General features: G+C 40.3%; 1 protein-coding gene across 3 annotated transcripts; it reads left to right on the top strand.

Moving 5' to 3' along the window:
- The first annotated feature begins 172 nt into the window (after nt 1-172).
- Nucleotides 173-26,887, top strand: LOC143296417 (cytoplasmic dynein 2 light intermediate chain 1-like). Of its 3 annotated transcripts, none has more exons than XM_076608315.1 (15): nt 173-253; nt 1,673-1,739; nt 2,200-2,252; nt 4,411-4,445; nt 4,832-4,901; nt 9,976-10,064; nt 10,633-10,819; nt 12,688-12,756; nt 13,353-13,430; nt 14,435-14,514; nt 16,467-16,537; nt 17,560-17,605; nt 18,248-18,299; nt 24,729-24,821; nt 25,551-26,887. In XM_076608315.1, exons 2-15 carry the CDS (start codon nt 1,688-1,690, stop codon nt 25,620-25,622), a joined length of 1,047 nt encoding a protein of 348 aa, XP_076464430.1. In that variant the 5' UTR covers nt 173-253; nt 1,673-1,687; the 3' UTR covers nt 25,623-26,887. The 3 variants fall into 3 exon arrangements, with proteins under 3 accessions (XP_076464430.1, XP_076464431.1, XP_076464432.1); XM_076608316.1 differs by having other exon boundaries at nt 9,982-10,064; XM_076608317.1 differs by lacking the exons at nt 173-253; nt 1,673-1,739; nt 2,200-2,252; nt 4,411-4,445; nt 4,832-4,901 and adding an exon at nt 6,112-6,457.
- Nucleotides 26,888-27,833: the final 946 nt, after the last annotated feature.

Raw genomic sequence — 27,833 nt, forward strand, 5'->3', positions numbered from 1 at the left:
AATTCAGAAGAATCAGAATAAATAATAATACATTTACGTCAGAATAAAAAACAACAGAGATATGGGAATGTTAGCACATGATTTATTCACTTACATTTTGGTAAAAGTAGTACAACTGCAACAGGTTTGTTAGTTAAACTATTAGATTCTCTTTGCCGGAAGAATTTACCGCGGAACCAAATTCCTCGATAGTGACTGCTAAACATCCGGTGTGAACATACATTGCTGAGCGAAAGTAGTGAACCATTTGAAGGTAATGAACACACGTTGGTCAATTTTCTAAATAACCTCCCAAATGATATTTAGATACCCCATCTTCCCCAGACTATACTATGATGTAGCATATATTATAATCCAAGTATAATCTTGGCAAGTCTAGTGAGTAGCCGGTTCCCTCACAAGTTCAGAACTCATAAGATATACATATACAATGGTAGCATGACTACTACTGGCAGTTGCACTGTTAAAAATGAAATGGGCTTTTGGTACAGAGAAATCTAAACAAACTGGGGAGACGCATGTCAAGTACGTTTTAACTGTGACAAGTGACAGATTTATCCCTTTTTTTTATACACAAAATAGTAACCAGTCAATGACAAAAGACGTTCATAATTATATATGCTTATGGTGCCTTTTCCCAAGCTTGAACTTTTTTTTTAATCAAGTCTCATATCCAGTGTGGGTACTTACCAGAATAATTTGCCATCATAATTTTAGATTGATACCCAACCACAACAATTTCAGAGACTTACAAGTTACAACACCTACACATATTTACAAAACTGGAAGACACATTTTTAGATGATTTGTGGGTTCCCTCTCTTGTCTGTCTGTGTATCTGGTGTGTATGTGTGGGTGGGTGGGGGTAGGAGAGTTGATAGATTGTGAAGGAAGGAGTTTGTGTTTAAGCTGTGGCGTTTGCACATTGGAACTGTTGTAGATTCGATTTTAAAACAGTGACACATGGAACAAAGTATGAATAGTTATTTCTTATGTAATATTATGCGTTAGTTTCTGTAACCACGGAGGTCTGTCTTGCAAGTTAACTGATTGTGCTTGGTCAGTGTTCATACCATGGAGCTTGTGCAGTGTCTGTGTGTGTGGCTGAAAAGTCTGGTCCCGGAGCAGTAGCCTATGTTGCAAACCTTAGGATAATAAATTGTAATTGCATTTACATTACACTTACCCTGCAATTCTATATGTGTGTAACAATACATGTGATGTGAATAAAGCACAGAAATATAAAGAAAAACATTAAATATACAAACAAAAACTATTACTTTCGACAAAACTAACATCACTCACAATGCACACACCTGTTCTACCTCACCCCATCTCACACACACACACACACGTGTGCGTGCACGCACACACACACACACACACACACACATACACATTGACGTAGACACATATGTCTTGTGGACCTCGTCTTTTCCTGTGCCCCAGTATCTGGGAGCATGCCTTGCTGTGATTTTTGTGAACTTTTGCAATGGAAATATTGATATGTTAGTTTATATTTTGTTGACTTCCAGCTCAGTGTATATATAAGGCTAACAAAAGAGAGAAAGGGGGCTGTGGGGGGTGTGGGGGGTGTTCGGCTTCATAATTGATATTAGAGAGTGCATTAATGTATAGTATTTGAAGTTTGATGAATATGCTCTCTTTTCAGCCATACACTGTGACAATGGAGGGGAATTTGTGGGATCTAGCCATCAACCAGGCAAAGCAAAATAAAGGTAAGGGTATTATTTATTTTGATACTGTATATATGATTATTCATGAGCTTGGGTGATGCCATATTTTGTGAAACCCAAAGCAGAGTATTTCTTGATTGCTTCTGACAAGCATGCTTATTGCATAATATTGGCCAAGTTGCCATGTGATGAGATCAGACAGGTGGAAATGCTTATTAAACATTGCTTTTCCTGATTTCGTGCATGCACGTGCGTGCGCGCACACACACACACACACACACACACACACACACTCCATGTACATGCATACATGCTTACTGGCATGTATGTGTGCATGCATGTGGTGTGTTTGCTTTTGAGCTGTTCTTGAACTGTTCTTAAAAGAGTAATCAGATGAGGTAAGTCTTTATGACACCATTTTTCATTCAAAGTATTATTAAACAGCATGTTTATAACCTGCCTCAGTCATTTCATTGCATTCTTTGTATTGCTTTCATTGCAGAAGGACAGTCAAGTGAAGACTCTGCTGTCTTCTTGCTGGGAAGCAAAAATGCGGTTTGTGTTCCTCAAATTTTGCCACCAGCATTCATAAATAACAGTTTATGTGGACATGAAATTGTTAGACTAATCTTTTTCATCAGTTCATGGTTTTAAAATTTGAACGAAAAATAAGAATATACAGGTATGAGACAGGACTGAAGAGAATGTTTTATTAATAATCAGGCCCTGAGGCATTCTTTTGGTATCTGTTTTGAAGTGGGCCATGGTTCAAATCTCTCTTGACAGCCCAGTGATGGATATGGGTGGGTGGGACAGGGTGGGCTGGTTAAGTGAACAGACCATCCGTTGGACATTTTTGACTCACTTGTGTAAACAAAGTGAGTCTGTGTTTTAACCTGGTGTTCGGTTGTCTCTGTGTGTGTGTGTGTGTGTCTGTGTGTCCGTGGTAAACTTTAACATTGACATTTTCTCTGCAAATACTTTGTCATTTGACACCAAATTAGGCATAAAAATAGGAAAAATTCAGTTCTTTCCAGTCCTCTTGTTTAAAACAATATTCCACCTCTGGGATGGGCACACACACAAAAAAAAATGACGCCTAATTATATGCAAACTGCATTTACTGTTATATTTATATTTTTTGTATTCTCTAAACAACAAGAGCAGTGATTATTATCATTTTTGGTTCAAACAGGAACTTATTTTGCTAAGCATGGAAGTTTTATTTATTTTGCAAACGTTTTGGTGCAGATAGTAAAGAAGGGAAATTACTCTGTAATTAATGCTAGGGGAATTAATTCGAATCTGGTTAGGACTTTTTTTTCTTTTTTTCTTTTTTTAACGCGAAGCTTTATAATAACAAATACAGAACACATTTTAACGATCAGATTTTTTTTTTAACCCCTAGACTGCCTGCATGACGAGATAACTCGTCATGGCAAGCATGTATGCTTCGCTGCCTGCATGACGAGATAACTCGTCATCGAAATATTCTGACTTTTCCCTGGTTTGCATTCACTTCCTTGGCAAAAATAGTGGTAGCTTTAGCCTGGGGAATCTCTCTAGATTCTATTCATAGCTAGAAACCCCATCTACGTCATGAAGCAGTCCTTTATTTGAACATTTTGGTTGGGTCACTGTCCAAGTGTTTGCCTGACTTCGCTCCTCGCTCGCTCAACAAAATGTCGGACTGACGCTGTGCTCAAGACATGCGATCGTGACGAACTAAATCAACCATGATTTCTTTCTTTAGCTGATGCTCAGAAAGAATTGAAGCGTAAATTCGAAGGAGAAGATAGTGATGAACATTTATAGGACGATCTGATAGAAAATAAATGAATAATGAAGAGAGTAGCCAAGATGCGACTGTCAATGAGTGATGCCGGCTGTTCACATGTTAGCAGACGACAGATGACCGAATTAGCAGCAGAGCGATATTCTTGGCACGCAGCCAACGCGGTCTGATGAGAACAGAATCAAGTGACCGTGTGAGAGGGGTGAGGAGGAGAGGGGTGGAGACTGAGGGGGCGTGGCTTCACATCCATCTTATCACTTGGAGAAGTCACAATGTATTGTGTATCTATCTCTTAAATATATATATATATATATATATTGTGGTTGTTCTAGTATGATTTTGTGTTTGCGGATATCCATTTGTCCAGAAAATATGATGTTTTTGTGCAAATTACCTGACTAATGTTTGTAATGAACAAGTTGAAAATGTGACAAAAAACAAAACACTGATTTCAAAACAACAGCATGTCACTAAAAATATATAAAATGGGAAAACAGCATGTGTTTTGTATTCTTTATTCATTTACCTTTCAGAAAATATATACTTTTATGGGTCTTTCTCCAATAACAAAGAGCACAGAATTTTTTGAAAATTTATACCCGTTTTTTGTGAAAAAACCCTGGCAAATAGATTTCACTTAAATCTTATTTTCCTGGCAGCGAAAGGGTTAAAGTGCATCACAAGTGAGTCTTGAAGGCCTTGCCTCTCTTGTTACTAATTGGGATAAATGGACAATAGAAGGATGGACAAGTGGGTGGTGTTGGTTTGATCAGAAAGTGCATGGATGCACATCTTTTTGTTGGCATGCAATGACATTTATAACCCCCAAAAATATATTGAAATGAAAGAATAGTTTGTTTCCATGCCCTGAAGACATATAAAAATGTACACTTACACCTGTCATTGTCTTTGTTGCAGGGGAAAACTTCCATCATTCTGAGATTCTTAGACAGGTATGGCTTTTTTTCTTCTGTATATTGATTATCAGCAGTTTTTATCTTTTGTTTGTTCAGTAGTATTTGATATTATATTTTTGTCTGCCCAGTGTTATCAGCAAATGCTGTCCAAAGATGTTTCCTGATGATTACGCTGTATAAAACGAAAAGTGATAGTCCATTGATGTTTTTTTTTATGTGTGTGTGTGTGTATGTGTGTGTGTGTGTGTGCATGCTTGTGTGCGTGTGTGTGTGTGCATGTCTGTGTGTGTGTGTGTGTTTTCATATGTTCATGTGTGCGTGTGTCTATCTGTGTCTGTATGTATTTCATGGTGGATTTGATGTATGCTTCATTTTTGCATTTGGTTTGTTTGTTTTTTTTGTGTGTGTTTTTTTTCTCTCAGAGATGAAGCCCCCAAACCAACAGTTGCCCTTGAGTATACATTTGGCCGCAGAGCTAAAGGACACAATGTGGTAAGAGCGTTTGTTCTCTTTTGGGAGGGGTTGGGGGGGGGGTATGGAAAGAGGAAGTGGGAGTGTCATTTAGAGTTCAGGTCGATAATGTAAAGTTCTGAGAGAGAGCGTGACACACACACACAGAATGTGTGTATATGTGTGTGTGTGTGTGTGTGTGTGTGTGTGAAATGCGTTATTTGTTTCATGTTATGATATAAAGAATATAGGTAATACAAGTGTGTCTGGAGTGTGTGTGCGTGTGTGTTGTGTGTATGCATGTTTTTTGAATCCCTGTATCATAATGTATGTTTGCACATGCATGTGTGTGCTTGTAAAGATTTCACAACTATAGACGTTAAGTTTTTTTAACATAATCCAGCTCCTGCAAATACTTTTACAGTGTGCAATATAAGTTTATGTTTTTCCCATAAGGATAAAAAAAATCTGGTTGATATTTTATTTTCTGCTTCCTTTTCTTTCTTTCTTTTTTTTTTTTTTTTTTTTTTCGTGACCTGTGCAGTGTGGAGTACTCAGTTTTCAGAGACTGATATAAGCACATCATCTTGAACACACTTTGAAGTGTTTCTTGCAATGTTTGTCACCATAAAAAAAACATTTTCCCTTACTAATTCACTTGATTGCTGTGCAAGAAACCTTGTTACTATGTTTTTTTTCCCATAAGGAACAGAAAGGTAAGGTGTATCCAACTTTCAAAGGTCTTGCTTGTGTTCTCTATGTGTATTCTGATGATGTCAGTATTTCAGTGCAACACTGTTCTTTGGGATTGAATGTTTATCACTGATAGTCCATAAGAGTATGAAGGTTTACTTCTTGTTTTTTTCCATCCAGTTTTGTATATGCAGATCATCATCAAATATGACTTGGTGTATAATAGAAAGAATAATCCAGTGAAATTTTTGCTAAGATCAATTTTCAGGGTGACCAGATAACGAAAAATATTTTTATTCATGGTTTTGTGAATTTGGATAATACTGGTCTGTTGTTGTTTTTGTTGGTTTTTTTGTTTTTTTTCAGATTACGGTTTAAGTAATGTTTATTTCCTTGTGATGAATCTCAAATTGTCAAGTCAGTATATCAGGCATGTATACACAATGCACGCAAACACACAGGAAGGCATTTTCAGAAATGTGTACATACATGCACGGACAAACATGGCATTCACCAAGCAAGACTGACTTCAAGTGTAGAATTTAATGATGCTGTAGGACAGGTTGCAATGCTTCCATGTTCTTTGCCAGCATGGAGGGAATAACCTCTCTTTCCTTCACCTTTCATGCAAGGGTGAAGGTTGCCAGGCTCATTGTCTCCCTTGCATCAGTTGCTGTGATGACTTATCATTTCACACGTCTGTATTATGCACTTTGGATATGTGTGCATGCACCCCAATTTTGTTATTATAATCTTTCAGCATAAATGTGCTTAGATGCTGAGGTATGTGCTCCAGATTTAAACAATCTTGTTTTTGTCTTTTATTACTGTTATTGATTATTGATAACCTTGTTGTTCTCTTTTCCCTTGATGCTGAATCAACACTTCATCGTGTTGTTCACGGGGTGAGCGCCTTTGCAACCGCTTATATCATTTGTATGTTGCAGTAGTTATCAGATATGTTTAAATTGTTCTGTTTTGCTTTGATGTCTTTATATTGTTCTGTTTCACTTGCTTTATTTATTTCTTCTAGTATTTGGAGCTTTGGGAAGCTTAGCTATCTTTTCTGTTGTTGGAAGTTGCAATAGTAGTGGTGGTGATAATGCTAGAAATAATAGTAATAACAAAGGTGGCAGTAATAGTAGAGCAGTGATGATAAAGGTGATGGTAGTATTAGATAGTGTTGTTGGTTGTGTTATTATTTGTATTTCTTTTTATCACAACAGATTTCTCTGTGTGAAATTTGGGCTGCTCTCTCCAGGGAGAGCATGTCGCTACACTACAGCGCCACCCTTTTTTTTTTTGTATTTTTTCCTGCCTGCAGTTTTATTTGTTTTTCCTGTCAAAGTGGATTTTTCTACAGAATTTTGCCAGGAACAGCCCTTTTGTTGCCGTGGCTTATTTTACATGCACTAAGTGCATGCTGCACACAAGACCTGAGTTTATCATCTCATCTGAATGACTAGCATCCAGACCACCACTCAAGGTCTAGTGGAGGGGGAGAAATTATCGGCGGCTGAGCCGTGGCTCGAACCAGCGCGCTCTCACTTCCTAGGCGGACACGTTACCTCTAGGCCATCACTCCACTGTTCATGCTTGTTATTTTTGTTTTGGTTTTCTATGATCTTTTCTGTGGAGTGTTTGATCAGTTTTCTTTGCACTAGTTTCAACAGTATATATGTAGGGCCACTTGCTGTATCACTTTGATAGTTTGTTCTTGCTTTACATGATTCATGAATGCATTTTTGCATGTCCAAGATACTGATTAAAGATTATGGGACATGAACATTAAATAGAAAGTATAACTTGTGGATATATATACTTGTCTGCACTTGGAGCATATGTCCCATTATATATAAAAATTGATATTTCCCAATGTGCACACAAAGTAAAAAATGAATATGCAGTGAGACAGCAATTTCTAATGTTACCCTTTTTCAACAAAACTGACACTCCATGCACACTGATCTAAAAATACATGGATAGCTCATTGGCCAGGAAAGCTGAAGCCAACTGGACAACATATTGTTACTTGTATCCGGCTGTCAGTCCGTTGAGAAGTCGTCTGGTAACTGGTGGTAGTTTATGGACTATAACCATGTATCTTCGATGAAACTATGTTATGTTTGCCCCCACAACATGCAAAATGTTGTGTTTTGATTGAAATCTGCCAATGGTTTATTTACCAAAGTTATTACAGGAAAACAGTGCAGTGACACGTAGCACAAACTTGCTGCGGAGGCACACACAGGAATGTCAGCTTAACTAACGCCGCGAGCAAGTGAAAGCTTGCCGTGAAGTCAGCTGAGCGCTCAGCTGCATATATGAAGTCACTGCTTCGCGCTGTACTGACACGAGAAGCAAAATGGCTGATTGAACACTTCCGCTGGCTTCAGTTAGCAAAGGGGCGCAAAGAAGGCATGCGTTATCCATCTATTTTTAGATCAGTGCTCCATGCATCACATCAAACAGTCAAATGAATACAAGGTATTTGCAGACATAGCTTTGTAGACTGTGAAAGTCGAGTTCCTAACGCATTTGCTCCAGTAAGCCAGTACACAGAGCTTGCACTTGCGTTTTTTTGGGTTTTTTTAACTGGCAGAAAAGTTTTTCTCGTGCTGATTTCACACGTATTGTCTTTTTTTGTTTTGAGTGGCTGGTTTCGGCTTTCCTTTTTGTCTGTTTTGTTCCCGATATTTTGCTTCTGTTTCCATGGTAACAAACTGCTGTTTCACTAACCTCTTTTCCAGACTGTGCTGTGCTGTATAAACTATAATTCACTAGAAATAAAGATTATTTAGCCTTTGAAAATCTTATTCCGTTGTGTATATTGTGTTGCCCTTTTGCTGTTCTGTTTCTTCTCTGTGGAGTGATTTCATTGGTTTGAACAGTTCTCATGTACACTGACACCGCTGTGTGTCTCCTTTTGTGTGAGTTCGCTTCTGAATATGTTGGTGCATGTGAGAGGGTGATGGGGCAAGTAAGCATATGTTTGAGAAATTTGAAACATTGCATTTTATGTATCAGATTATAAGCATTGATAAGTGTTGTACCTGTCGTACAGTCACACACACACACACACACACACACACACACACACACATGGACTTGGTCAGGAATATTCAAATGTTTTTTTCCTTGAAGAACGTTTATCGAGTTTGTGCACTTGCACACAAACAAAAGCCTGTGGTATGAATCCTCTTCTGTCTCTTGTCTCAGTTTCTGTCTGTCTCTGTCTGTCTGTCTGTCTGTCTGTCTCTCTCTCTCACGATGGAAGGCATTTTCCTTTTTGAATTTTCGATTCATGTGTTTGCATGCCCGGTTTTACTAAATCGAGTCTGCGCGCGCGCAAGTGTGTGTGTGTTTGGGGGGGGAGGGATGTGGGGGGGGGGGGGGGGGGGTGGAGGTGTGGGTTAAGGTGTGTGTGTGTGCTCAACATTGTAATGGGTCAGAAGGCCTTCTACAATAAAACATTTCTGAGTTCTCTCTCTCTCTCTCTCTCTCTCTCTCTCTCTCTCTCTCTCTCTCTCTCTCTCAGGTCTTGTCGTTATCTCCCTCTCTGTCTTTCATGTGCAGGTACTCACATACATGAGCATGATATACATGCACATGTGTATGATGAACACACTCACACATGGAATTTGGCCTTCCAGCTATTCATACAGTCAATGATATAAATTATATAACCAAGAAAGGATTTGTTTTTGGTTTTTTGGTTTTTTTAACTGTTATGAATCAATGTGTGGATGACCAATATACCACTCTGAATTATGGCCAAAAGAGGAATAAAGATAATTATTCTTTATTATATATTTAAAAAAAAAAAAAAAAAAAAAAAGTTTCTTCATGATTAAATAAATGTGAGTGTGAAGTGCACAAACCAAGAAGCACAACACTATGATGTATTGTATTGTATTGTATTACTCTTTTTGTCACAACAGATTTCTCTGCGTGAAATTGGGGCTGCTCTCCCCAGGGAGAGTGTGTCACTACACTGATAGGGCCACCCCTTCTCTTTCTTTTTTTTTTTTTCCTGCAGTTTTGTTTGTTTTCCTATCATAATGGATTTTCTACAGAAGGGACAATCCTGTTCACTGTGTTCATCTTTTTTTTTTTTTTTTTTTTTTTTTTTTTTTTTGTTTTTGTATTTTTTGTTAATTTTTACTTTTTTTTTATCTGTGTATTTTTTACTTTTATTTTTGTACTTTTTTTTTTGTTTGTTATTTTTTACTCTTTTTTTTATTTTTTTGCTCTCTCTCTCTCTCTCTCTCTCAAGGCCTGACTAAGCGCATTGGGTTACGCTGCTGGTCAGGCATCTGCTTGGCAGATATGGTGTAGCGTATATGAATTTGACCGAACGCAGTGACGCCTCCTTGAGCTGCTGATACTGATACTGATGCTGTGTTCACTGTTGTTCCCACAGGCAAAGGACGTGGGCCACATCTGGGAGCTGGGAGGGGGCGCCTGGCTGTCCAAGCTCATGGACATACCCCTCAACCCAGACACCATCAAGTGAGCGTCGTATGATATTCAGCAAATGCCGCACGAGGCAAAATGACGATGTGGGCGCCTGTTATCGTTAACTGTCTAGAAAAAACCTGTGGTGCATGTTCTTATGAGTGTAACAGTTGAAAATGAGTGATGTTAATGTGTGGGTGTGTTGGTAGGGAAGTGGGGGTGTGTTTGTGTATTTTGTGTATGTGCATGTGTGTGTGTGTGTGTATGTGTGTGTGGATCTGGTTGCATTGCATGTGCTCAGCCTACATATATTGGTTCTGGTTCATCTGTGCCTATGGAGGTGGGGGTGGGGGGGTTGTCATGTATACCTGTATGCATGTGGTTGTGTGTGTGTGTGTCTATGTCTGTGTGTGTGTGTGTGTGTGTGTGTGTGTGAGTGTTTTTTTGTATGTGGTGTGTGTGTGTGTGTGCATTTATGTACATGTGTATGTGCGTTTATGTGTGTCTGTGTTTATGTATGTGTGTGTGTGTCTAGGTATATATGTGTATGTGTGCATGTGTATTTATGTATGCACGCGCGTGTGTGTGTGTGTGTGTGTGTGTGTGTGTGTGTGTGTGTCAGGCACACAGCCCTGTTCCTGGTCCTGGACCTGTCGCAGCCCAAGGAGCTGTGGCACACGCTGGAGACGCTGTTGCAGTGCGCCAAGGCTCGCGTGGAGGCGGTCATCGCCGACATGCAGTCCTCCGACCCCGACCTCAAGGAGAGGCTGCAGAAGGCAGCCTGGGAGAGAGTAGGGGAGGAAAACCCAGTGAGTTTTTTTTTGTGTGTGTGTGTGTTTGTGTTGTTGTTGTTTTTTATTGTGTGTGTGTTGTTGTTTTTTTAATGCATGTTGTTGTTGTTGGGTTGTTGTTTTTTTATTGTCTTGTAGTTTCGGGGGTGGTTTTTGTTGTTCTTTTTGTTGTTTTGTGGGATTTTTTTTTTATATCCAAGGTGTGGGAGAGGGGGTTTTGGTCTTCAGTGTATCATTTTTGAAACCTGTCAGTCCTTAGGGGTTTGTTTGGCGTTGTTCTTGTCATTTTATTGTTGTTTAGCGGGTGGTTTTGTTTTGGTTTTTTGTGGGTTTTTTTCATCCAAAACTAGAGAGGGGAGGGGGTTTGGTCTTCAGTGTATCATTTTTTAAACCTGTCAGTCTCTAGAGGCGTGTTTGGTGTTGTTCTTGTCTTTTTGTTGTTGTTTTTTTTATTGTTTAGGGGGTGGTTTTGGATTTTGTTTTGTAATGTATTGTATTTTATTGTATTTCTCCTTTTTTGTCACAACAGATTTCTCTGTGTGAAATTGGGGCTGCTGTCCCCAGGGAGAGCGTGTCGCTACACTGAGAGTGCCACCTTTTTTGTGGGGGGGGGGGGGGGGTGGGGGGGGTGTACTTTTCCTGCATGCAGTTTTATTTGTTTTTCTTATTGAAGTGGATTTGTCTACATAATTTTGCCAGGGACAACCCTTTTGTTGCCGTAGGTTCTTTTACGTTCGCTAAGTGCGTGCTGCACACGGGACCTCAGTTTATCGTCTCATCCGAATGAGATTGTGTGTTGTTTGTTTTTATTCTTCTCCAAGGTGTGAGAGGAGGGGTTTGGACTTCAGTGTATCATTTTTTTTTAAACCTGTCGTCTTTAGGCATATGGTGTTGTTCTCATCTTTTTGTTGTTGTTGTTGTTTAAGGGGTGGTTTTGGATTTTTGTTTTGTTTGTTTGTTTGTTTGTTTAATTTTTATCCAAAGTGTGGGAGACGGGGTTTGGGCTAGAGTGTATCATTTTTTTAACCTGTCGTCTTCAGGGGTTTGTTTGTTGTTTAGGGGGTGGCTTTGTTGTTTGTTTGTTTTTGGTTTTGTTTGTGGGTTTTTTTTTTATCCAAGGTGTGTGTAGGGGAGGTGGAGGGGGTGGGGGGGGTTGGTCTTCAGTGTATCATTTTTGTAACCTGTCAGTCTCTAGGGGGTTGTTGGGTGTTGTTCTTGTCGTTTTGTTGTTGTTGTTGTTTTTGTTGTGGCGGTTAGTTTGTTGCTGCATTATTATTTAGTACTATACTATGCTTGTAAGGAGTTCAGGGCCGAAACACTTGACTGAGGGGGGCTTCTTCTCTGAAGACCTTGTACTGTCCAGCTGTCCCTAGAGTTTCTTATTACTATATGTTACCATACTGTATATGTGCGTGTGTGTGTATATGTGTCTTATCTGTTTATCGTGTTAGTCTTTCTGTATTTTATCCTGTAATTTTATTTTTCTTCTTGCCTGCGTTTTTTGGAACTGTGTACATCTTTGTTCACAGGAGACCAGTATTTTTTTTTTTTTTTTTTTTTTTTTTTTTTTTTCATAGTTATGAAGATAAGGATGATTTTCTAAATATAATAATGATGGTATTTATATAGCGCTGAATCTTGTGCAGAGATAAATGTAAGCGCTTTCACACCAGTCATTCACACGCATGCATGACTCTAAAACTGAAGAAACTGAAGACAAAGAAGAGGTAGGGGAGGGAGGCTGTCTTGTGAAGAGGTGGGTTTTGAGGCCAGACTTGATAGAGCTGAGTGCTGAGTGCAGATATACATTTCATTTTCTTACTTTTTAACGTCTGTCTTGTGCCGAGGTGGGTGTCCAGTAACTCAGGTGTGTGTGTGTATTGCAGGACAAAAGCATGATGGACCCTTTCTTGATACCCATGGTCATTGTGGGATCAAAGTACGACCTTTTCCAGGTAAGCTTGTCATGCTTCGTTAGGTTAATGATACTTCTGCTTCTAATGACTGCTGCTACTGTTACTTATGTATAGTATCGAGTTGCAAACAATTATGCTAACTTTGGTGAAGGGATTAACACATGCACATGCGCGCACGCACACACAGACCTGCATGGAAGAAATATAAAGCCATCATTTCATTGAAGACATAACTTGTACTGATGGTATGACTACATTTGATGCACTATTTTTATGATTTGTCAAATATGTTTTAAAAAAAAACTTTAAAAAAGAGCACACATAAGCATTCAAACTGAGTGCCTAGTCATTTGGATGAGACGATAAACCGAGGTCCCGTGTGCAGCATGCACTTGGCGCACTGAAAAAGAACCCATGGCAACAAGAGTGTTGTCCTCTGTCCAAATTCTGCTGAAGAAATGCACTCTGATAGGTACACAAATACATAAGCATGCACTCGAGGCCTGACGAAGTGCATTGGGTTATGCTGCTGGTCAGGCATCTGCCTAGCAGATGTTGTGTATAAGGAGTTTTCTGAGCTCAGTGACACCTCCTTGAGTAAGTGAAAGTGAAACTGTCGTTCATTCTCATTGCAGGACTTTGATTCTGAGAAGAGAAAGGTGATCTGCAAGACGCTGCGCTTTGTGGCACACATCCATGGAGCCACCCTTCAGGTGGGGTGTCCGTCATTGTGTATGTGTGTGTGTGTGATTTGTCGGCAGTCGTCATGTCCCATGTGCACAGTGCAGCAAACGAACGCAGTGTAGATACACACAAATTTTTATGCGCATGTACTTGCGCACATGCATTCACACACATACATTCACAAGTGACTGAGAACGTTGATGTTTTTGACTTTTTGAATTCATTACCTGTTGTTTCGCTTGTCAGTTTAATGACCTCTCTTTTACGAAGTCCTTTAAGTAATTTCCTGTAATTGTATTTTGATATTTTTTTCAAATTTCACCCTCATTTCACCCTCATTTGCCCAGTTTCCCCCAACTCTCCATTCATTCACATCTCCCACCCCTTCTAACCGATAATACTCAAATGTATTCATAAATACTTTAACAAAATGTCTTCTATCACCGATATGTGTGACGGGACATTAAACAAAATTCCTCCCTCCTCCCACTCATACTTGCAAGCTTGCACACACACATGCATGCACACACGCATGCACGCAGACATAGACACATGCATGCACATACACACGCATACTCACACACACAAACGCTCGCGCGCATGGGCACACACACATGAGCGCACGCACATACATATACACACGCATTTTCTCACTTGCAGGTTCACTTACAGACCATGAAATATATGTGTGTGTGTGTGCGTGTGTGAGAGAGAAGTGAAAAGAAGAAACAAGTATGATGGAATGACACAAGAAAATCATAACTTTGTGGTAAATATAGACATGTTACTGATTGTTAACATATTGAATGCTTATTCTTCCTGTTACTTGTTCCACATCTTTTTGAAAAGACAAGTTTTTCGTTTTTGATCCAGCCCTGTGCGCTCAGCTGGGCTATAAGCAACAGTGTGAATGTCACACAAGTTTCAGCAGTCCAGGGTTTAAGAATCGAACAGGGAAAGAATGTCCAAGGAAAACAAATAAATAAAAGCAATGAAAACGAGCTGCAGTGGTAAGAGGAAAGTGTGCTGTCAGTTTTTCAGCAACAAACAGGAACAGCTGGTGTCCAGAATGCGAGCCCTCATCAGCCATCACCTGTTTGGCACCACGCCCAGGTAAGTTCACGCAGTTTCATTAAGTTCTCATGTCGCAACCAGCCGCCGCGGCGAAGTGGTTAGCGTCGCGGACTGACGGCTGGGAGGACGCGGGCTCGAATCCCAGTTGAGGTGGGTTTTTCGGCCCGTGGCTGGCTCCTACCCAGAGTTGAGTGTGCTGTGGGCTTAAATGGGGAGACTGGGACCACACAGTCGAGTGTCATCCACTTCAAGGATGCGTCTTTGGGTGTGTTGCTCTAATTACCTGACCAATACTGTAAGTCTGTATCTCTCAGGCCTGGTTAATGCCGGGATATCATTATGACAGGAAGCGTACAGTACAGCCTTGTCACGCAGTCCCAAACCAAAATGGACCTCCATAGCAACATTGTCATCGTCATCCTCCTCCTCCTTCATCATCGTCAGCATAAACAAAACAGTCTCAAAGTCTGTGGCCTTTCATGCCCTTCTCTCATGGTGACCTCAGTTTCGATGCCCCTCCACTTCCGTGCTTGGGGTGAGTCCTGTCAGTGTCTTCAGTGTCGGCAAATTAATGGGGGGCTGTTGTTTGAGGGACGTGATGGCGGTCTCCACTCTGGGAGGGACGCTCACTCAGTCTGGCTCCGTGACTAAGCCATTATTGTCGTTAGTAGGGGGCTTTGTAGGTGGTGTCCAAAGTACATTAAATCATAACAGGCACCACTGAACACCACCCAAGTGACTCAGCAGCAGTGCAGGGTCTCCTCTGGTGTGTGGCCTCCTGGCAACCTAACATTGATGGTTCCCTGTGGACTGCCAATGCTGGAACTGTGACGGACAAACCCGGATGTGGCTGTGTATGGAGGAATCTAAATGAGCGGCGTGGGAGTAATGCCACTGAAACAGTGTAGATGATGGGGACAGGAAAAAAAAAAAAAAGTTCTCATGTCACCTATCACTTTTGAGCTGGTTAAATGCAGTGTGCTGCTTGGGTTTTGTGTTGTATTACGTCTGGTCTGAACAGATTTCTCTGTGTGAAATTCAGGCTGTTTTCCTTGGAGAGTGCGCATCACAGCAGTGCAGTGCCACATTTGTTTTCTCCTGGGTTTTTTTTTATAATGTTTACATGTGCATTTGTTTTGCTATCGAAATGGACGTTTTCTTCATAATTTTATCAGGGACAGTCCTTTTGTGCATTGCCTTGGGTTCTTTTATTTGTGCTAAGTGCATGCTGCACCCAGCGCCTTGCTTGATCGTCTTATCGGAATGATTAGCACGCAGACCATGACTCAAGGTCTAATGGAGGGGTGGGGCAAAATTCACGATCTGTTTAAAGGATTCAAAACTGCGGATATTCGCTTCCTGGTAGAATGCATCACGACAAGGCCACTGCCCCACCAGTAGCAAGTGCAATGATAGAAATGTTTTAGTTCTCTTGTCTTCAGGGCAGGAGGGTGCTTTAGAGACAGAATGCCTGTCAGTTTGCTTGTGTGTTCATTTGTGTTATTCGTTGTGGGTTTTTGTTGTTGTTTTGTTATTCATTTCCATTTTGAACACAGTGTGTTGGATGAAGTTTGGCTATGTGTGTGTAGGTGTGTTTCTTTTGGAAACTTGAAAAACATGAAAGAGGCAAGAATGGATCTCTGCATGTGCATTTGCGTGGTGTGTGTGTGTGTGTGTGCGCGCGCACGCACGGTATTGTGTGCAGCCAGATTTTAGACTACATTATCCGTCAGGGGTGGAGGTGACAGGAAAATGTTAACAATTCTCAACAATGATTTGTGCATTAAATGGACTTATTTTAGCTAAACACTTGCTTACATCTGAATACATGCTGAATATTGAAAAAGATCTGAAAAATACGAAGACGTGTTTACAGTTTAAAGGGAATTTTGACTGGCATGCTGCGTCTCACCACTAGTTTGCTTCTCGTATCATTTTGAAGTCAACAGTGTGGTGATGAAGGTGTGTGGGTGTTGTTGTTTGTGTTGCAGCAAAACCATGCAGACAGAGCACAACAAGCCCATCTTTGTTCCAGCCGGCCTGGATTCCATTCAGCAGATAGGTCAGTGACCTTACTGTAATGTGTGGGTTGTTGGATCTTGATGATGGCATGCGGAGTGATGGCCTAGAGGTAACGCGTCTGCCTAGGAAGCGAGAGAATCTGAGCGCACTGGTTCGAACCACGGCACAGTCGCCAGTATTTTCTCCCCCTCCACTAAACCTTGAGCGGTGGGTGGTCTAGACACTAGTCATTCGGATGAGACAATAAACCGAGGTCCCATGTGCAGCATGCACTTAGTGTACGTAAAAGAAGCCACAGCAACAAAAGTGTTGTCCCTGGCAAAATTCTGTAGAAAAATCCGCTTTGATAGGAAAAGCAAAAAAAACCAAAAAGCAAAAAAAACTGCAGGCAGGAAAAAATACAAAAAAATTGGTGGTGCTCTCAGTGTAGTGACACGCTCTCCCTGGGGAGAGCAGTCCAAATTTCACACAGAGAAATCTGTTGTGGCAAAAAAGAGTAATACAATACAATACAATCATACATTCAACCACAAGAGGCGTTTGTTGATTTAACACTTTTAATGAACTAAACAAGGACTGGCGTTCAGACATGTTGCACAGCATGGGCGGAGGAAGGAAGGATGAGCAGGTAGGCAGTAGCCGGCCGTAGTAGCTTCTCGGTGTGTGGGTGTGGGTGTGTGTGGAGATGCCGCTGCGCGCGTGTGTGTTGCTGAGGTGAGGGGGAAAGCGTGGGACGCGCTGACCGCAGCATGGCGAGTATGCTACACTTACTTTATCTTTCTTTCCGCCTTCCTGCTCTGTATGCAGCTCTCCATGTTCTTTTAAATGTACCAGCGAGTGACCCTTTTTTCAGGCTTGTATTTTACTGACAAAATGTTTGCTAATATTGATCAAAACATGACATGAATTTACGAAACGAGCAAAGAAATAAGCTGAGTTGTGCTTGAATAATGAGAATTTGGAAGTGTGGGAAAGAATGTAGTCGCTTGATATGTAGAGTTGTCATTAATTCTGTTTTTTGTTGTTGTTTTTTTTATGGGTTTTTTTCCCGTTGTTGTGTAGGAACACCACCCATCTCTGACAAAGACATTGGCAGAGTGCAGGCAAAGTAAGTCAGTTTGTGTATTTCTATATATATATATACCTCTTGATTTTTTTTTTTTTTTTTTTTTTTTTTTTTTTTTTGTCAGGGAAGTAAATTTGTGTATTTTCATCTACCTTTGCATTTTTTTTGTTGGTAAAAAAGTTAGTTTGTGTAATTTTATCTACCTTTTTTTAATTTTTTTGTTGGCAAGATGACTGTATTTTTTTCTACCTTTTAAATTGTTTATTGGCAAAGTAAGTTAGTTTGTGCTTTTTTATCTACCTTATAAACTTTCTTTTTGTTGGAAAAGTATGTTTGTGTATTTTTTCTGTCTTTAAAAAAAATTGTGTTCTTCTGTTGATATTTGGTCGCAGTGTGTGCATGTGTGTGTGTGTGTTTGTGTTTTGTACTGGTGGATTGTATCATTCTTTCATGTGATTAAGAGTTTGTAAAACATCTGTGTTTTTTCAATATGTTTTGAATTATTTTTAGAATGTGTGTGCATAATTATGATTGTGCGTGTGTTTGTGTGTGTGTGTGTGTTGTGCATACATTGAAGTGGTAAAATGCTGTTTTTGATGTGAAAACCTGTTTTTACTGAAAGCATTCTGGCTTCCCTGTATGTCTACCATTGTCATTCAGCTACTTCTTCTGTGTTTTGCTCAGAACTCCGTTTGACCTCTGGAAGGTCGCCTTCACTGGCTATTTCCCCCAAGAGGTATGCTTGCTTCTTTGTTTTAGGGAGTTGTTGGGGGTTTTTTTTGGTTTTTTTCAGCAAATGTTTTAACTTTGTTTGTGGTTTTCTACTTGTTTGTGCATGTTTCTGTTTACTTGTGGGTTGTTGCTTCTGTGGATGATATTTGTGATTTCGTTTTTGACTCACTTGTGTAAACAAAGTGAGTCTATGTTTTAACCCGATGTTCGGTTGTCTGTGTGTGTGTGTGTGTGTGTGTGTGTGTGTGTGTGTGTCTGTGTGTCCGTGGTAAACTTTAACATTGACATTTTCTCTGCAAATACTTTGTCAGTTGACACCAAATTAGGCATAAAAATAGGGAAAATTCAGTTCTTTCCAGTCATCTTGTTTAAAACAATATTGCACCTCTGGGATGGGCACAAAAAAAATTAAAAAATGAAGCCTAATTATATGCAAACTGCATTTACTGTTATATTTATATTTTTTGTATTCTCTAAACTTGGCACTTTGATCTGATATTCTGACCCAACAACAAGAGCAGTCATTATTATCATTTTTTGTTCAAACAGGAACTTTTTTTGCTCAGCATGGAAGTTTTATTTATTTTGCAAACATTTGGTGCAGATAGTAAAAAAGGGAATTTACTCTGTAATTAATGCTAGGGGACTTAATTTGCTTTAAACTGATCTTCCTCATCTTAAACATTACATTTTGAAATTATACTCAATACATAAAAAGCTTGGATTTTTTTTTTAAAGTTTATCACAAGTGAGTCTTGAAGGCCTTCCCTATCTTGTTGAATTGTGTTATTATTTTGTCGTTTCTATCCTGGCATGACTGGTAACCCAGCAATACTTGTTTTCTTTCTGTTTTTTTTTCTTATATATATATATATAGATATAGATATATATAGATATATATGCTTTCATAGTGTTTCAGTTTGTTGTCTTCAGTCTAAAGTGGCACACCTTTTGTTTTTTCTTTGTTTTGTTTTGTTTGTTTGTTTTTTTTAGTGCATTAATTTGAATTTGAGTCACTTGTTGTTAATACATGTATGTGTAATGTTATGTCAGAGATGTTTCCTCATCTGCCAGTTCACAAGAGCTTTTCTTCATTAGGGGCGTGCTTTTACTTTTATATGACACAGTTGCATATTTTGTTATCATTCTGCAAGTGGATAGAAAATGAATTAGAAGCGTTTAAAAATGAAGATTTCTGTATTTCATGAGAAAGAGAGAGAGAGATTTTGTATTTCTCTTTTTGTCCCAACAGATTTCTCTGTGTGAAATTCAGGCTGCTCTCCGCAGGGAGAGTGCGTCACTACACGACAGTGCCACCCTTGTTTTTTTTTTGTTTTTTTCCTGCTTGCATTTTTATTTGTTTTTCATCAAAGTGGATATTTTTTTACAGAATTTTGCCAGGGACAACTCTTGTTGCCGTGGATTCTTTTACGTGCGCTAAGTGCATGCTGCACACGGGACCTCGGTTTATCATCTCATCTGAATGATTAGCGTCCAGACCACCACTCAAGGTCTAGTGGAGGGGGAGAAAATATCGGCGGCTGAGCCATGAATTGAACCAGTGCACTCAGATCCTCTTGCTTTCTAGTCGGACGCATTACCTCTAGGCCATCACTCTCAAATTTTTACTCCTAGTCATTTGCCATGTGTGTGTATTTAGTTTAAAGTGATTGATTTGTTGGTTTTGTTGATTTTTATATAGTAAAAGTTTATCTCATCTCATCTCCTTTTTTTAAAAAAATATTCTTCTTAATTTTCGTTTTAGGAGAAGAAGGTAATTATGAATTTATGTGTGAAGTGAGAATTTGCTTTTGATTCATTTTCATTACATCCACCATTTTTCTTTTTTTTTTTTTTTTTTTGGTTCGCACTTTCCCTAGCTGTTCCTGACAAGTTTTCAAGAATATTGAACCACCCTTCCATCCCCCCCCCCCCCCCCCCCTGCCCCGTTTGCCACACCCCTGTCCCTCTCCACAGTTGTTCATCTCACCCTGTTTCCCTTTAGCTGGAGCTGACATACCATTTTCCAACGCATCAGTTTTCATTCTTCCTGGTGTGTCGAAGAAACAGACGGACAAACAAAAGCAAGCTTGCATACAAAACATTGTTTCTTATGCGCAAATCGTTTTGGAACTACCAGATTTGTCATTCCTTTCAAACAAAAAATAGCATTCCATTCTTTGAAGATTGCCTGTTCAGCATAATTTTCTTGGGAGTTTCTCATCACTAATTGACATTTTGTGTGTGGGTGTGGGTGTTTTTGAGTGCGTAACAAGTTTTGGGCATGACTGTTCTTTTAATTTAAAAGATGGCTGGCTTGCCATAGAGGAGGTGTGTGTGTGTGTCATTGCCTGTTATTTTGTTTCTGTCAACATCTTCCAAGGCACTTTATAGCAGAAACTTACGTGATGTGTCAGGGAAAATCATCATGAACATTTGCTGTGGCGGATGCAATCACTGAGCAGACCCTGCACGGACTCTCAGTGTGAGGGCCCTGTGTTCAAATCTATATGGGGCACATGGTGGATTAACCCTTTCACCACCAAGCTCGCATTTATGCACAGGCGTGGTAGAGGACCCATGTCACTGAAAGGTGACCATCCATTGGTCTGTTATCCATGAACCTACTGCTCTTAATGTTCGGTGGTAGGATAGGCCATATTTTCTATACATCGCAGGCAGAATTAGAATCCACAGCTGTTCTTAGCCACTGTCTTTTCTGTGTTTATACCGTAAGGGAATTTTGTACTCTAAAATGACTGGCGGTGAAAGGGTTAAGGGGAGGAGATTCATGTTACCCAACCCCCCAGGTCCATGTATGTGTGGACCTGCTAGTGCTTTAATCCCCTTTGTGTGAACACACATGCTGAGGATGAAATTTGCGTGCTGATAACCACATAATCCGTGTGGGGTTTTTCAGGTTATCGAAACACAAACATACCTGGCATGCCCTTCTCTGAAAACAAAGTATGGCTGCTTAAGTGACATGGTAACCATACTTATAAGATCTGCTCATAGAAACAAGCAAATCGGAGTGGAAACATTTGTTGTGCAGTATAGGTCATGATTTTGATGGTGGGTGTTTTTTGGGGTGGGTTTTTTTTTGTGTGTTTTGTTTTTGTTTTTGTTTGTGTGTTTTTTTGCTGTGGTTTGTGTTGGTTATGTTGGTTTTTGTTGCTGTTGTACTGTTGTAATGTTTGTTTTCTATTTTCTTCTCTCATGTTTGGGTGTTGGGGGGGAAGAATTGTTGGTGAGGGGTGTTGTTCATTTGTGTGTACTTTTGGTTTTATTGTTGTCCTGGGTTTTTTGTGTATATTGTTGTGTTGTTGTTTTTTTGTTTTTTCAATGAAAATACCTTTAAAAGAAAACAAAGTGGACTTGACTGGTAGAGGAACTCTCTCGGTCTCATTTGTTCATTCCTGAACGTCAAGTACTGACATTATCAGCAGTTTAGTATGTATGCATTTCTTTTTTTTTGTCTTTCAGTTTCAGTGTATGCATGCATTGCTCCACATGTACCCTTTGACATGTAATTTTGTAACATGTGGGTTTTTTTAATGTTTATAAGTTATATCACATGTTCATATAGTTTATAGACAAGCAAGGACAGGTTGAAATGAAAGGCTGCAGCCTAAAACTGTTAATCGCTGCAAAATAAAGATTTATTTTAACCTCTTGACTGCCATAAATGTATTACGTACGTGCATAGTGACGTCACTGATGACGTCATCAGAAACAGAGAAATAGCTCTGGAAGGCTGAAAATTCACTCAGTTCATCTGTTTTCCCCCTGGCACTGAAGGGGTTAATTCTTGTTCCTGCTCTCTTTCTCTCTCAAAAAGCCAGATCGTTATTTAGAACTAAGAGAGAACCCCTGAAAACAGACTATGGCTGCCTACATGGCAGGGTAAAAAACCTGTCATACACTTAAAAGCCCACTCATGTTCATACAAATGAACGTGGGAGTTGCAGCCCACAAACAAAAAAGAAGTAGAAGAACTAAGAGAGAAAGAAAAGAACAATGAAAGTCTTCTAGAAACTGGATTTAACCCCTTAAATGCTGCTGACGAGTATTTGTATTTTTATTTCTTTTTATCACAACAGATTTCTCTGCGTGAAATTTGGGCTGCTCTCCCCAGGGGGAGCACGTCACTACACTACAACGCCACCCATTTTTTTGTAATTTTTCCTGCGAGCTGTTTTATTTGTTTTTCCTATCAAAGTGGATTTTTCTACAGAATTTTGCCAGGAACAACCCTTTTGTTGCCGTGGGTTCTTTTACATGCGCTAAGTGCATGCTGCACGTGTGACCTCGGTTTATCGTCTCATCTGAATGACTAGCGTCCAGACCACCACTCAAGGTCTAGTGGAGCCGTGATTCGAACCAGCACACTCAGATTCTCTCGCTTCCTGGGAGGACGCGTTACCTCTTGGCCATCACTCCACTTGCTAATCCGTGAATGATTTGTCACCTCACTGAGATAGGCCAGAGGTTTTCAGGTCAGGATGTCAGTCCCCGTTCTGTGTTTAGACTTCTCCCCCGTGGGTTTGTAGTACTCAGGTTCAGCAAAGTCAGTTCACCGTTGATATGTACAGAAAAAAGTAACAACTGCACATCAAACTGATGCCATGCTGATCTCATTTTTCATTTCACCGAGGTTTGGCTGTCAAGGGGTTAAAAACTTGAGATGCATTTCACGAATCTGGATTCAGTTTTGCTACTGTTGTTGAGCTGAATGTTTAATCTGTTGTGTTTTGTTTGCTTAAAATTGGGGAGGAACAGGTTTGTATGTGGTCTGTGCGTCTGTAATTCTTTGCTCAAAGTTGAGCTGTAAACAGCTCATCATCAAGCAGCAAGGCAGACTACGCCACTAACAGAAATGGAATTTGGAACCAAAAGTTAACAGATCATCGGGGTGTTTTTTTGGGGGTTTTTTGTTTGTTTTTTTGGGGGGTTTTTTTGTATTTCTTTTCAGCACAACAGATTTCTCTTTGTGAAACTCAGGCTGCAGCACCACATTTTTTCATCTTTTTTTCTTCTTTTTTTTTTCTGTACTGTCTGCAAGCGTATTTGTTGCACTCAAAAAAGTGGATTTTGGTACAGAATTTTGCCAGGGACGGCCCTCTGTTGCCACAGGTTACTTTACTTGCACAAGGTGCATGCAGCACATGGGACCTTGCCTTGTCGTCTCATCCGGACCACCAGTGAAGGTCTCTGGTGGAGGAGGGAGTAAAATCATGACTGTGTGGGACTCAAACCCACGGACACTTGCTTCCTAGTCACTTCCTGGTCACTTGCTAGTCACTTCTTAGTCACTTGTTAGTCACTTCCTAGTCACTTCTTAGTCACTTCCTTAGTCACTTCCTAGTCACTTACTTGTCACTTGCTAGTCACTTCTTAGTCACTTCCTAGTCTCTTGCTAGTCACTTGCTTGTCACTTCCTGGTCACTTGCTAGTCACTTCCTGGTCACTTGCTAGTCACTTCTTAGTCACTTCCTGGTTAATTGCTAGTCACTTCCTAGTCTCTTGCTAGTCACTTGCTTGCCACTTCCTGGTCACTTGCTAGTCACTTCCTGGTCACTTCCTGGTCACTTGCTAGTCACTTCCTGGTCACTTCTTAGTCACTTCCTGGTCACTTGCTAGTCACTTCCTGGTCACTTCCTAGTCACTTGCTAGTCACTTCCTAGTCACTTCCTGGTCACTTGCTAGTCACTTCTTAGTCACTTCCTGGTCACTTGCTAGTCACTTCTTAGTCACTTCCTGGTCACTTCTTAGTCACTTCCTGGTCACTTGCTAGTCACTTCCTGGTCACTTGCTAGTCACTTCTTAGTCACTTCCTGGTTAATTGCTAGTCACTTCTTAGTCACTTCTTAGTCACTTCCTGGTCACTTGCTAGTCACTTCCTGGTCACTTCTTAGTCACTTGCTGGTCACTTGCTAGTCACTTCCTAGTCACTTCTTAGTCACTTGCTTGTCACTTCCTAGTCACTTCTTAGTCACTTGCTAGTCACTTCCTAGTCACTTCCTAGTCACTTCCTGGTCACTTGCTAGTCACTTCCTAGTCACTTCCTGATCACTTACTAGTCACTTCCTGGTCATTTGCTAGTCACTTCTTAGTCACTTCCTGGTTAATTGCTAGTCACTTGCTAGTGACTTCCTGGTCACTTCCTGCTAGTCACATTCTGGTCACTTCCTAGTAGCTTGCCAGTTTTAGTATCACATATTCAGTATATTCATATTTGCTTTTGTTTGTGTGGGGTTTTTTTTAAATTATTGTTTTGACTGTAGCTTAAGCAAAAGGCTGCTTCCGGTAGGGCCTTGAAAAATGTAGAACCATGCTTCTCGAATACCATTTGAAAACAAAAAAATAAGTAATAAATAAATAAGTACTTGTTTGTTTTGTTTGTATATGTGATTTTTATGCTGCATTTCAGAAAATCAATGACCCTTCAATGGTGGACGATCCGGCCAAGGACCCACAGTACAAAGAGCACGCCATCGACACGCTGCGTGCTCAGAAAGATGAGGTGAGGGTTTGTGTGGGCTTTTCTTGGGTGCGGTATAGGTATAGCTCTGTGGCTAGAGCAGTGGCTCCGGTTCCAGATCCTGGTGCCAGTTTTCTGGTGAGCTAACTCAAGGGTGGAAATCAGGTCTTTTAGTTTCCCAAGTCAGCATGAGCGGCAGACCTGTTGCGTAATGCCCTTTGTGTATATGTGCATGCAGAAGGTGAAACATGCATGTGAAAGACCCACCCATAATCCATGTCGGCGTTCAGTGGATTATGGAACGATGAAGATATGCATGACAGACAGAAAGGAAGGATATGCAGCACAAACACACACACACAGACACACACATACACATGTGTGCGCATGCACGCACACACGCATGTGTTTGTGCATAAACATAAATGCCATCAACACAGTCAGCAGTTCCTCATTTTATTTGTGTTAAAAACATCATGAAAAGTAAGTCAAAACCAGCGACAACAGTGACAGCTTGTGTAAAACAAAGGGGACAATTATCATTCTGTGCTCATCAGGTCATGTTTGTGTGTGTGTGTGTGTGTGTGTGTGTGTGTGATCAAAGTCAAAAAGTTGACATGACTATCATGTGAAATATCGATATTGCTTCCATGCCTTCCGATACGCTAAAAGCTGTGCGGTTATCCTGTGGTATGTTTGTCTAACGTTGCGGGGACTAAATTAGCACCGACAGCATCAGGCCTTCATTGTGTGGTTATCATGACTTTTCAGGAGCTGGAGCGGTATCGACGCCTGGCAGAGCGCAGAGCCAAAGAAGCAGAGAACAATCAGTATGCGGCATAGTTAGGCACCGTGGGGAGAAGATGGTGCAAGTGTTTGTTGGGGACAGACCTCATCTCTCTCTCTCTCTCTCTCCCTCCCTCTCTCTGTCTTGATCTTCAGCCTCCCTCTCTCTCTCTCTCTCTCTGTCGTGATCTTCAACCTCCCTCTATCTGTCTCCATTTCATTCTGTTTCTTTATCTCTGTCTCTCTCTCTCTTCCTCTTTCTGTTTTTCAGTTTCAGTTTCTCTCCTTTTTTTTTTTTCTTCCAGTTAACCGGTTAGGAATGGACTGTTGACTGAGAAGAGACTTCCAAGAATGAGTTTGATATGTACAGTTCTGTGATCAGTGTGGGTGTGTAGTGTGGGAGTCTCCATGCTGGGTTGTTGATTGGACTGTCTAACGATCAATACACATGTGAACATGCATGCACGCTTGCACATACATGCATGCACACAACTACACACACGCGCGTGCACACGTACACACACACACACACACACACACACACACACACACACACACACGCACGCACGCACGCACGCACGCACGCACGCACGCACACACACACACACACACACACACACACACACACAAAACCTGTACATTTTGCAGTCTTTTGATTGTCTCTTCTCCAGTCTTGCTTTGTGTGCATATATGTGTGTGTGTGTGCGTGTGTGTCTGTCTGTCTCTCTCTCTCTCTCTCTCTCTCTCTCTCTCATGCAGAGTGAAAACATTGTTTTTATTTATGATGGGATCATTCAATCAGCTGTATAATTTGATTCCATGAGTTCTAAAAAATTTTGGTGAATGGGAAGGTTTGAATTAAATGTGTTTTGAAAGGTTTGGCGGTATTTGGTCTTTGGAAAGTTGTGTGTTTGGTTTAATGGTTACAAAAAGTTTTCTCTTTGTGATATAAACTTTTTTTTTTTTTACTTTCACATTGATACAACATCAAAAACAACAAACGAAAATGGTTGTATGTTGAGAACAATTCAAGTTTTTTTTCAGGCATTTGATGCCTATGACATTCACAAACACGTGTTCTCATCTTTCATTTTAACTGTGTATTGTTGTTGCTTTTTTTTTTTTTTTTTTTCTTCTTCTTCTGTTTTCAATTTTGTTTAGAGTTTCATTTTTTTCTTGTGATGAACTTGAAACACAGTGCATTAAGCAGATTCTTAATCTTTCTTCTCAAAACATTCCGTCCACTCTCTTGACACGTTAATCTTTGCTGGTTACTGTTTGAGTGAATGTGATGAAAAGAAAAATAAATTTGAATTAACTTAGAGCATTTTGTTTTGTGTTAGTGGTATGAAAAGCATGGGTGCATTCCATTCTGTTGTTAAGGACGGACAGTGTGTTATGCAACATAGTGGTTTCAGATTTGTTTTTCATGTATGGAGCCCCTCAAAAAAAAAGCTGAAACAGATTCTTCGTTATTTTTGTTCATTCTCTCGACGGGCGCAATAGCCGAGTGGTTAAAGCGTTGGACTTTCAATCTGAGGGTCCCGGGTTCGAATCACGGTGACGGCGCCTGGTGGGTAAAGGGTGGAGATTTTTACGATCTCCCAGGTCAACATATGTGCAGACCTGCTAGTGCCTGAACCCCCTTCGTGTGTAAATGCATACAGAAGATCAAATATGCACGTTAAAGATCCTGTAATCCATGTCAGCGTTCGGTGGGTTATGGAAACAAGAACATACCCAGCATGCACACCCCCAAAAGCGGAGTATGGCTGCCTACATGGCGGGGTAAAAACGGTCATGCACGTAAAAGCCCACTCATGTACGTGTGAGTGAACGTGAGAGTTGCAGCCCACGAACGCAGAAGAAGAAGAAGAAGAAGTTCATTTATTCCCTCAGATTGTGCACACACACACACACACACACACAGAGAAATGCGTACCCGTGTGTGCATTCACTTTGCACACGTACACATATTGCTCACAGCTTTGAAAACCCATAACACGGTAAATGTCTCTGTGTGTGTGTTTATGTGTGTGTGTGCGCTGTTCACTTACATCCTCTATAAACGTTTATTCAGTCCAAGTCTATTGAAGGCATATATATTTATACTGCGCTGAAATGCTGTTCTTGCACAAAAAGCTCAGTCACAGATGTCTTCATTAAAGAAATTTTTGTAAGATCAGCTGAAATGCAGCTGCGTGTAAAAAGATAAAAACAACCATTACATGGAGAATAATAAATATCATGATGGAGAGATAACAACTA

Source organism: Babylonia areolata, chromosome 21 (assembly GCF_041734735.1).
Source record: "Babylonia areolata isolate BAREFJ2019XMU chromosome 21, ASM4173473v1, whole genome shotgun sequence".
NCBI classification, from domain to species: Eukaryota; Metazoa; Mollusca; class Gastropoda; order Neogastropoda; family Buccinidae; genus Babylonia; species Babylonia areolata.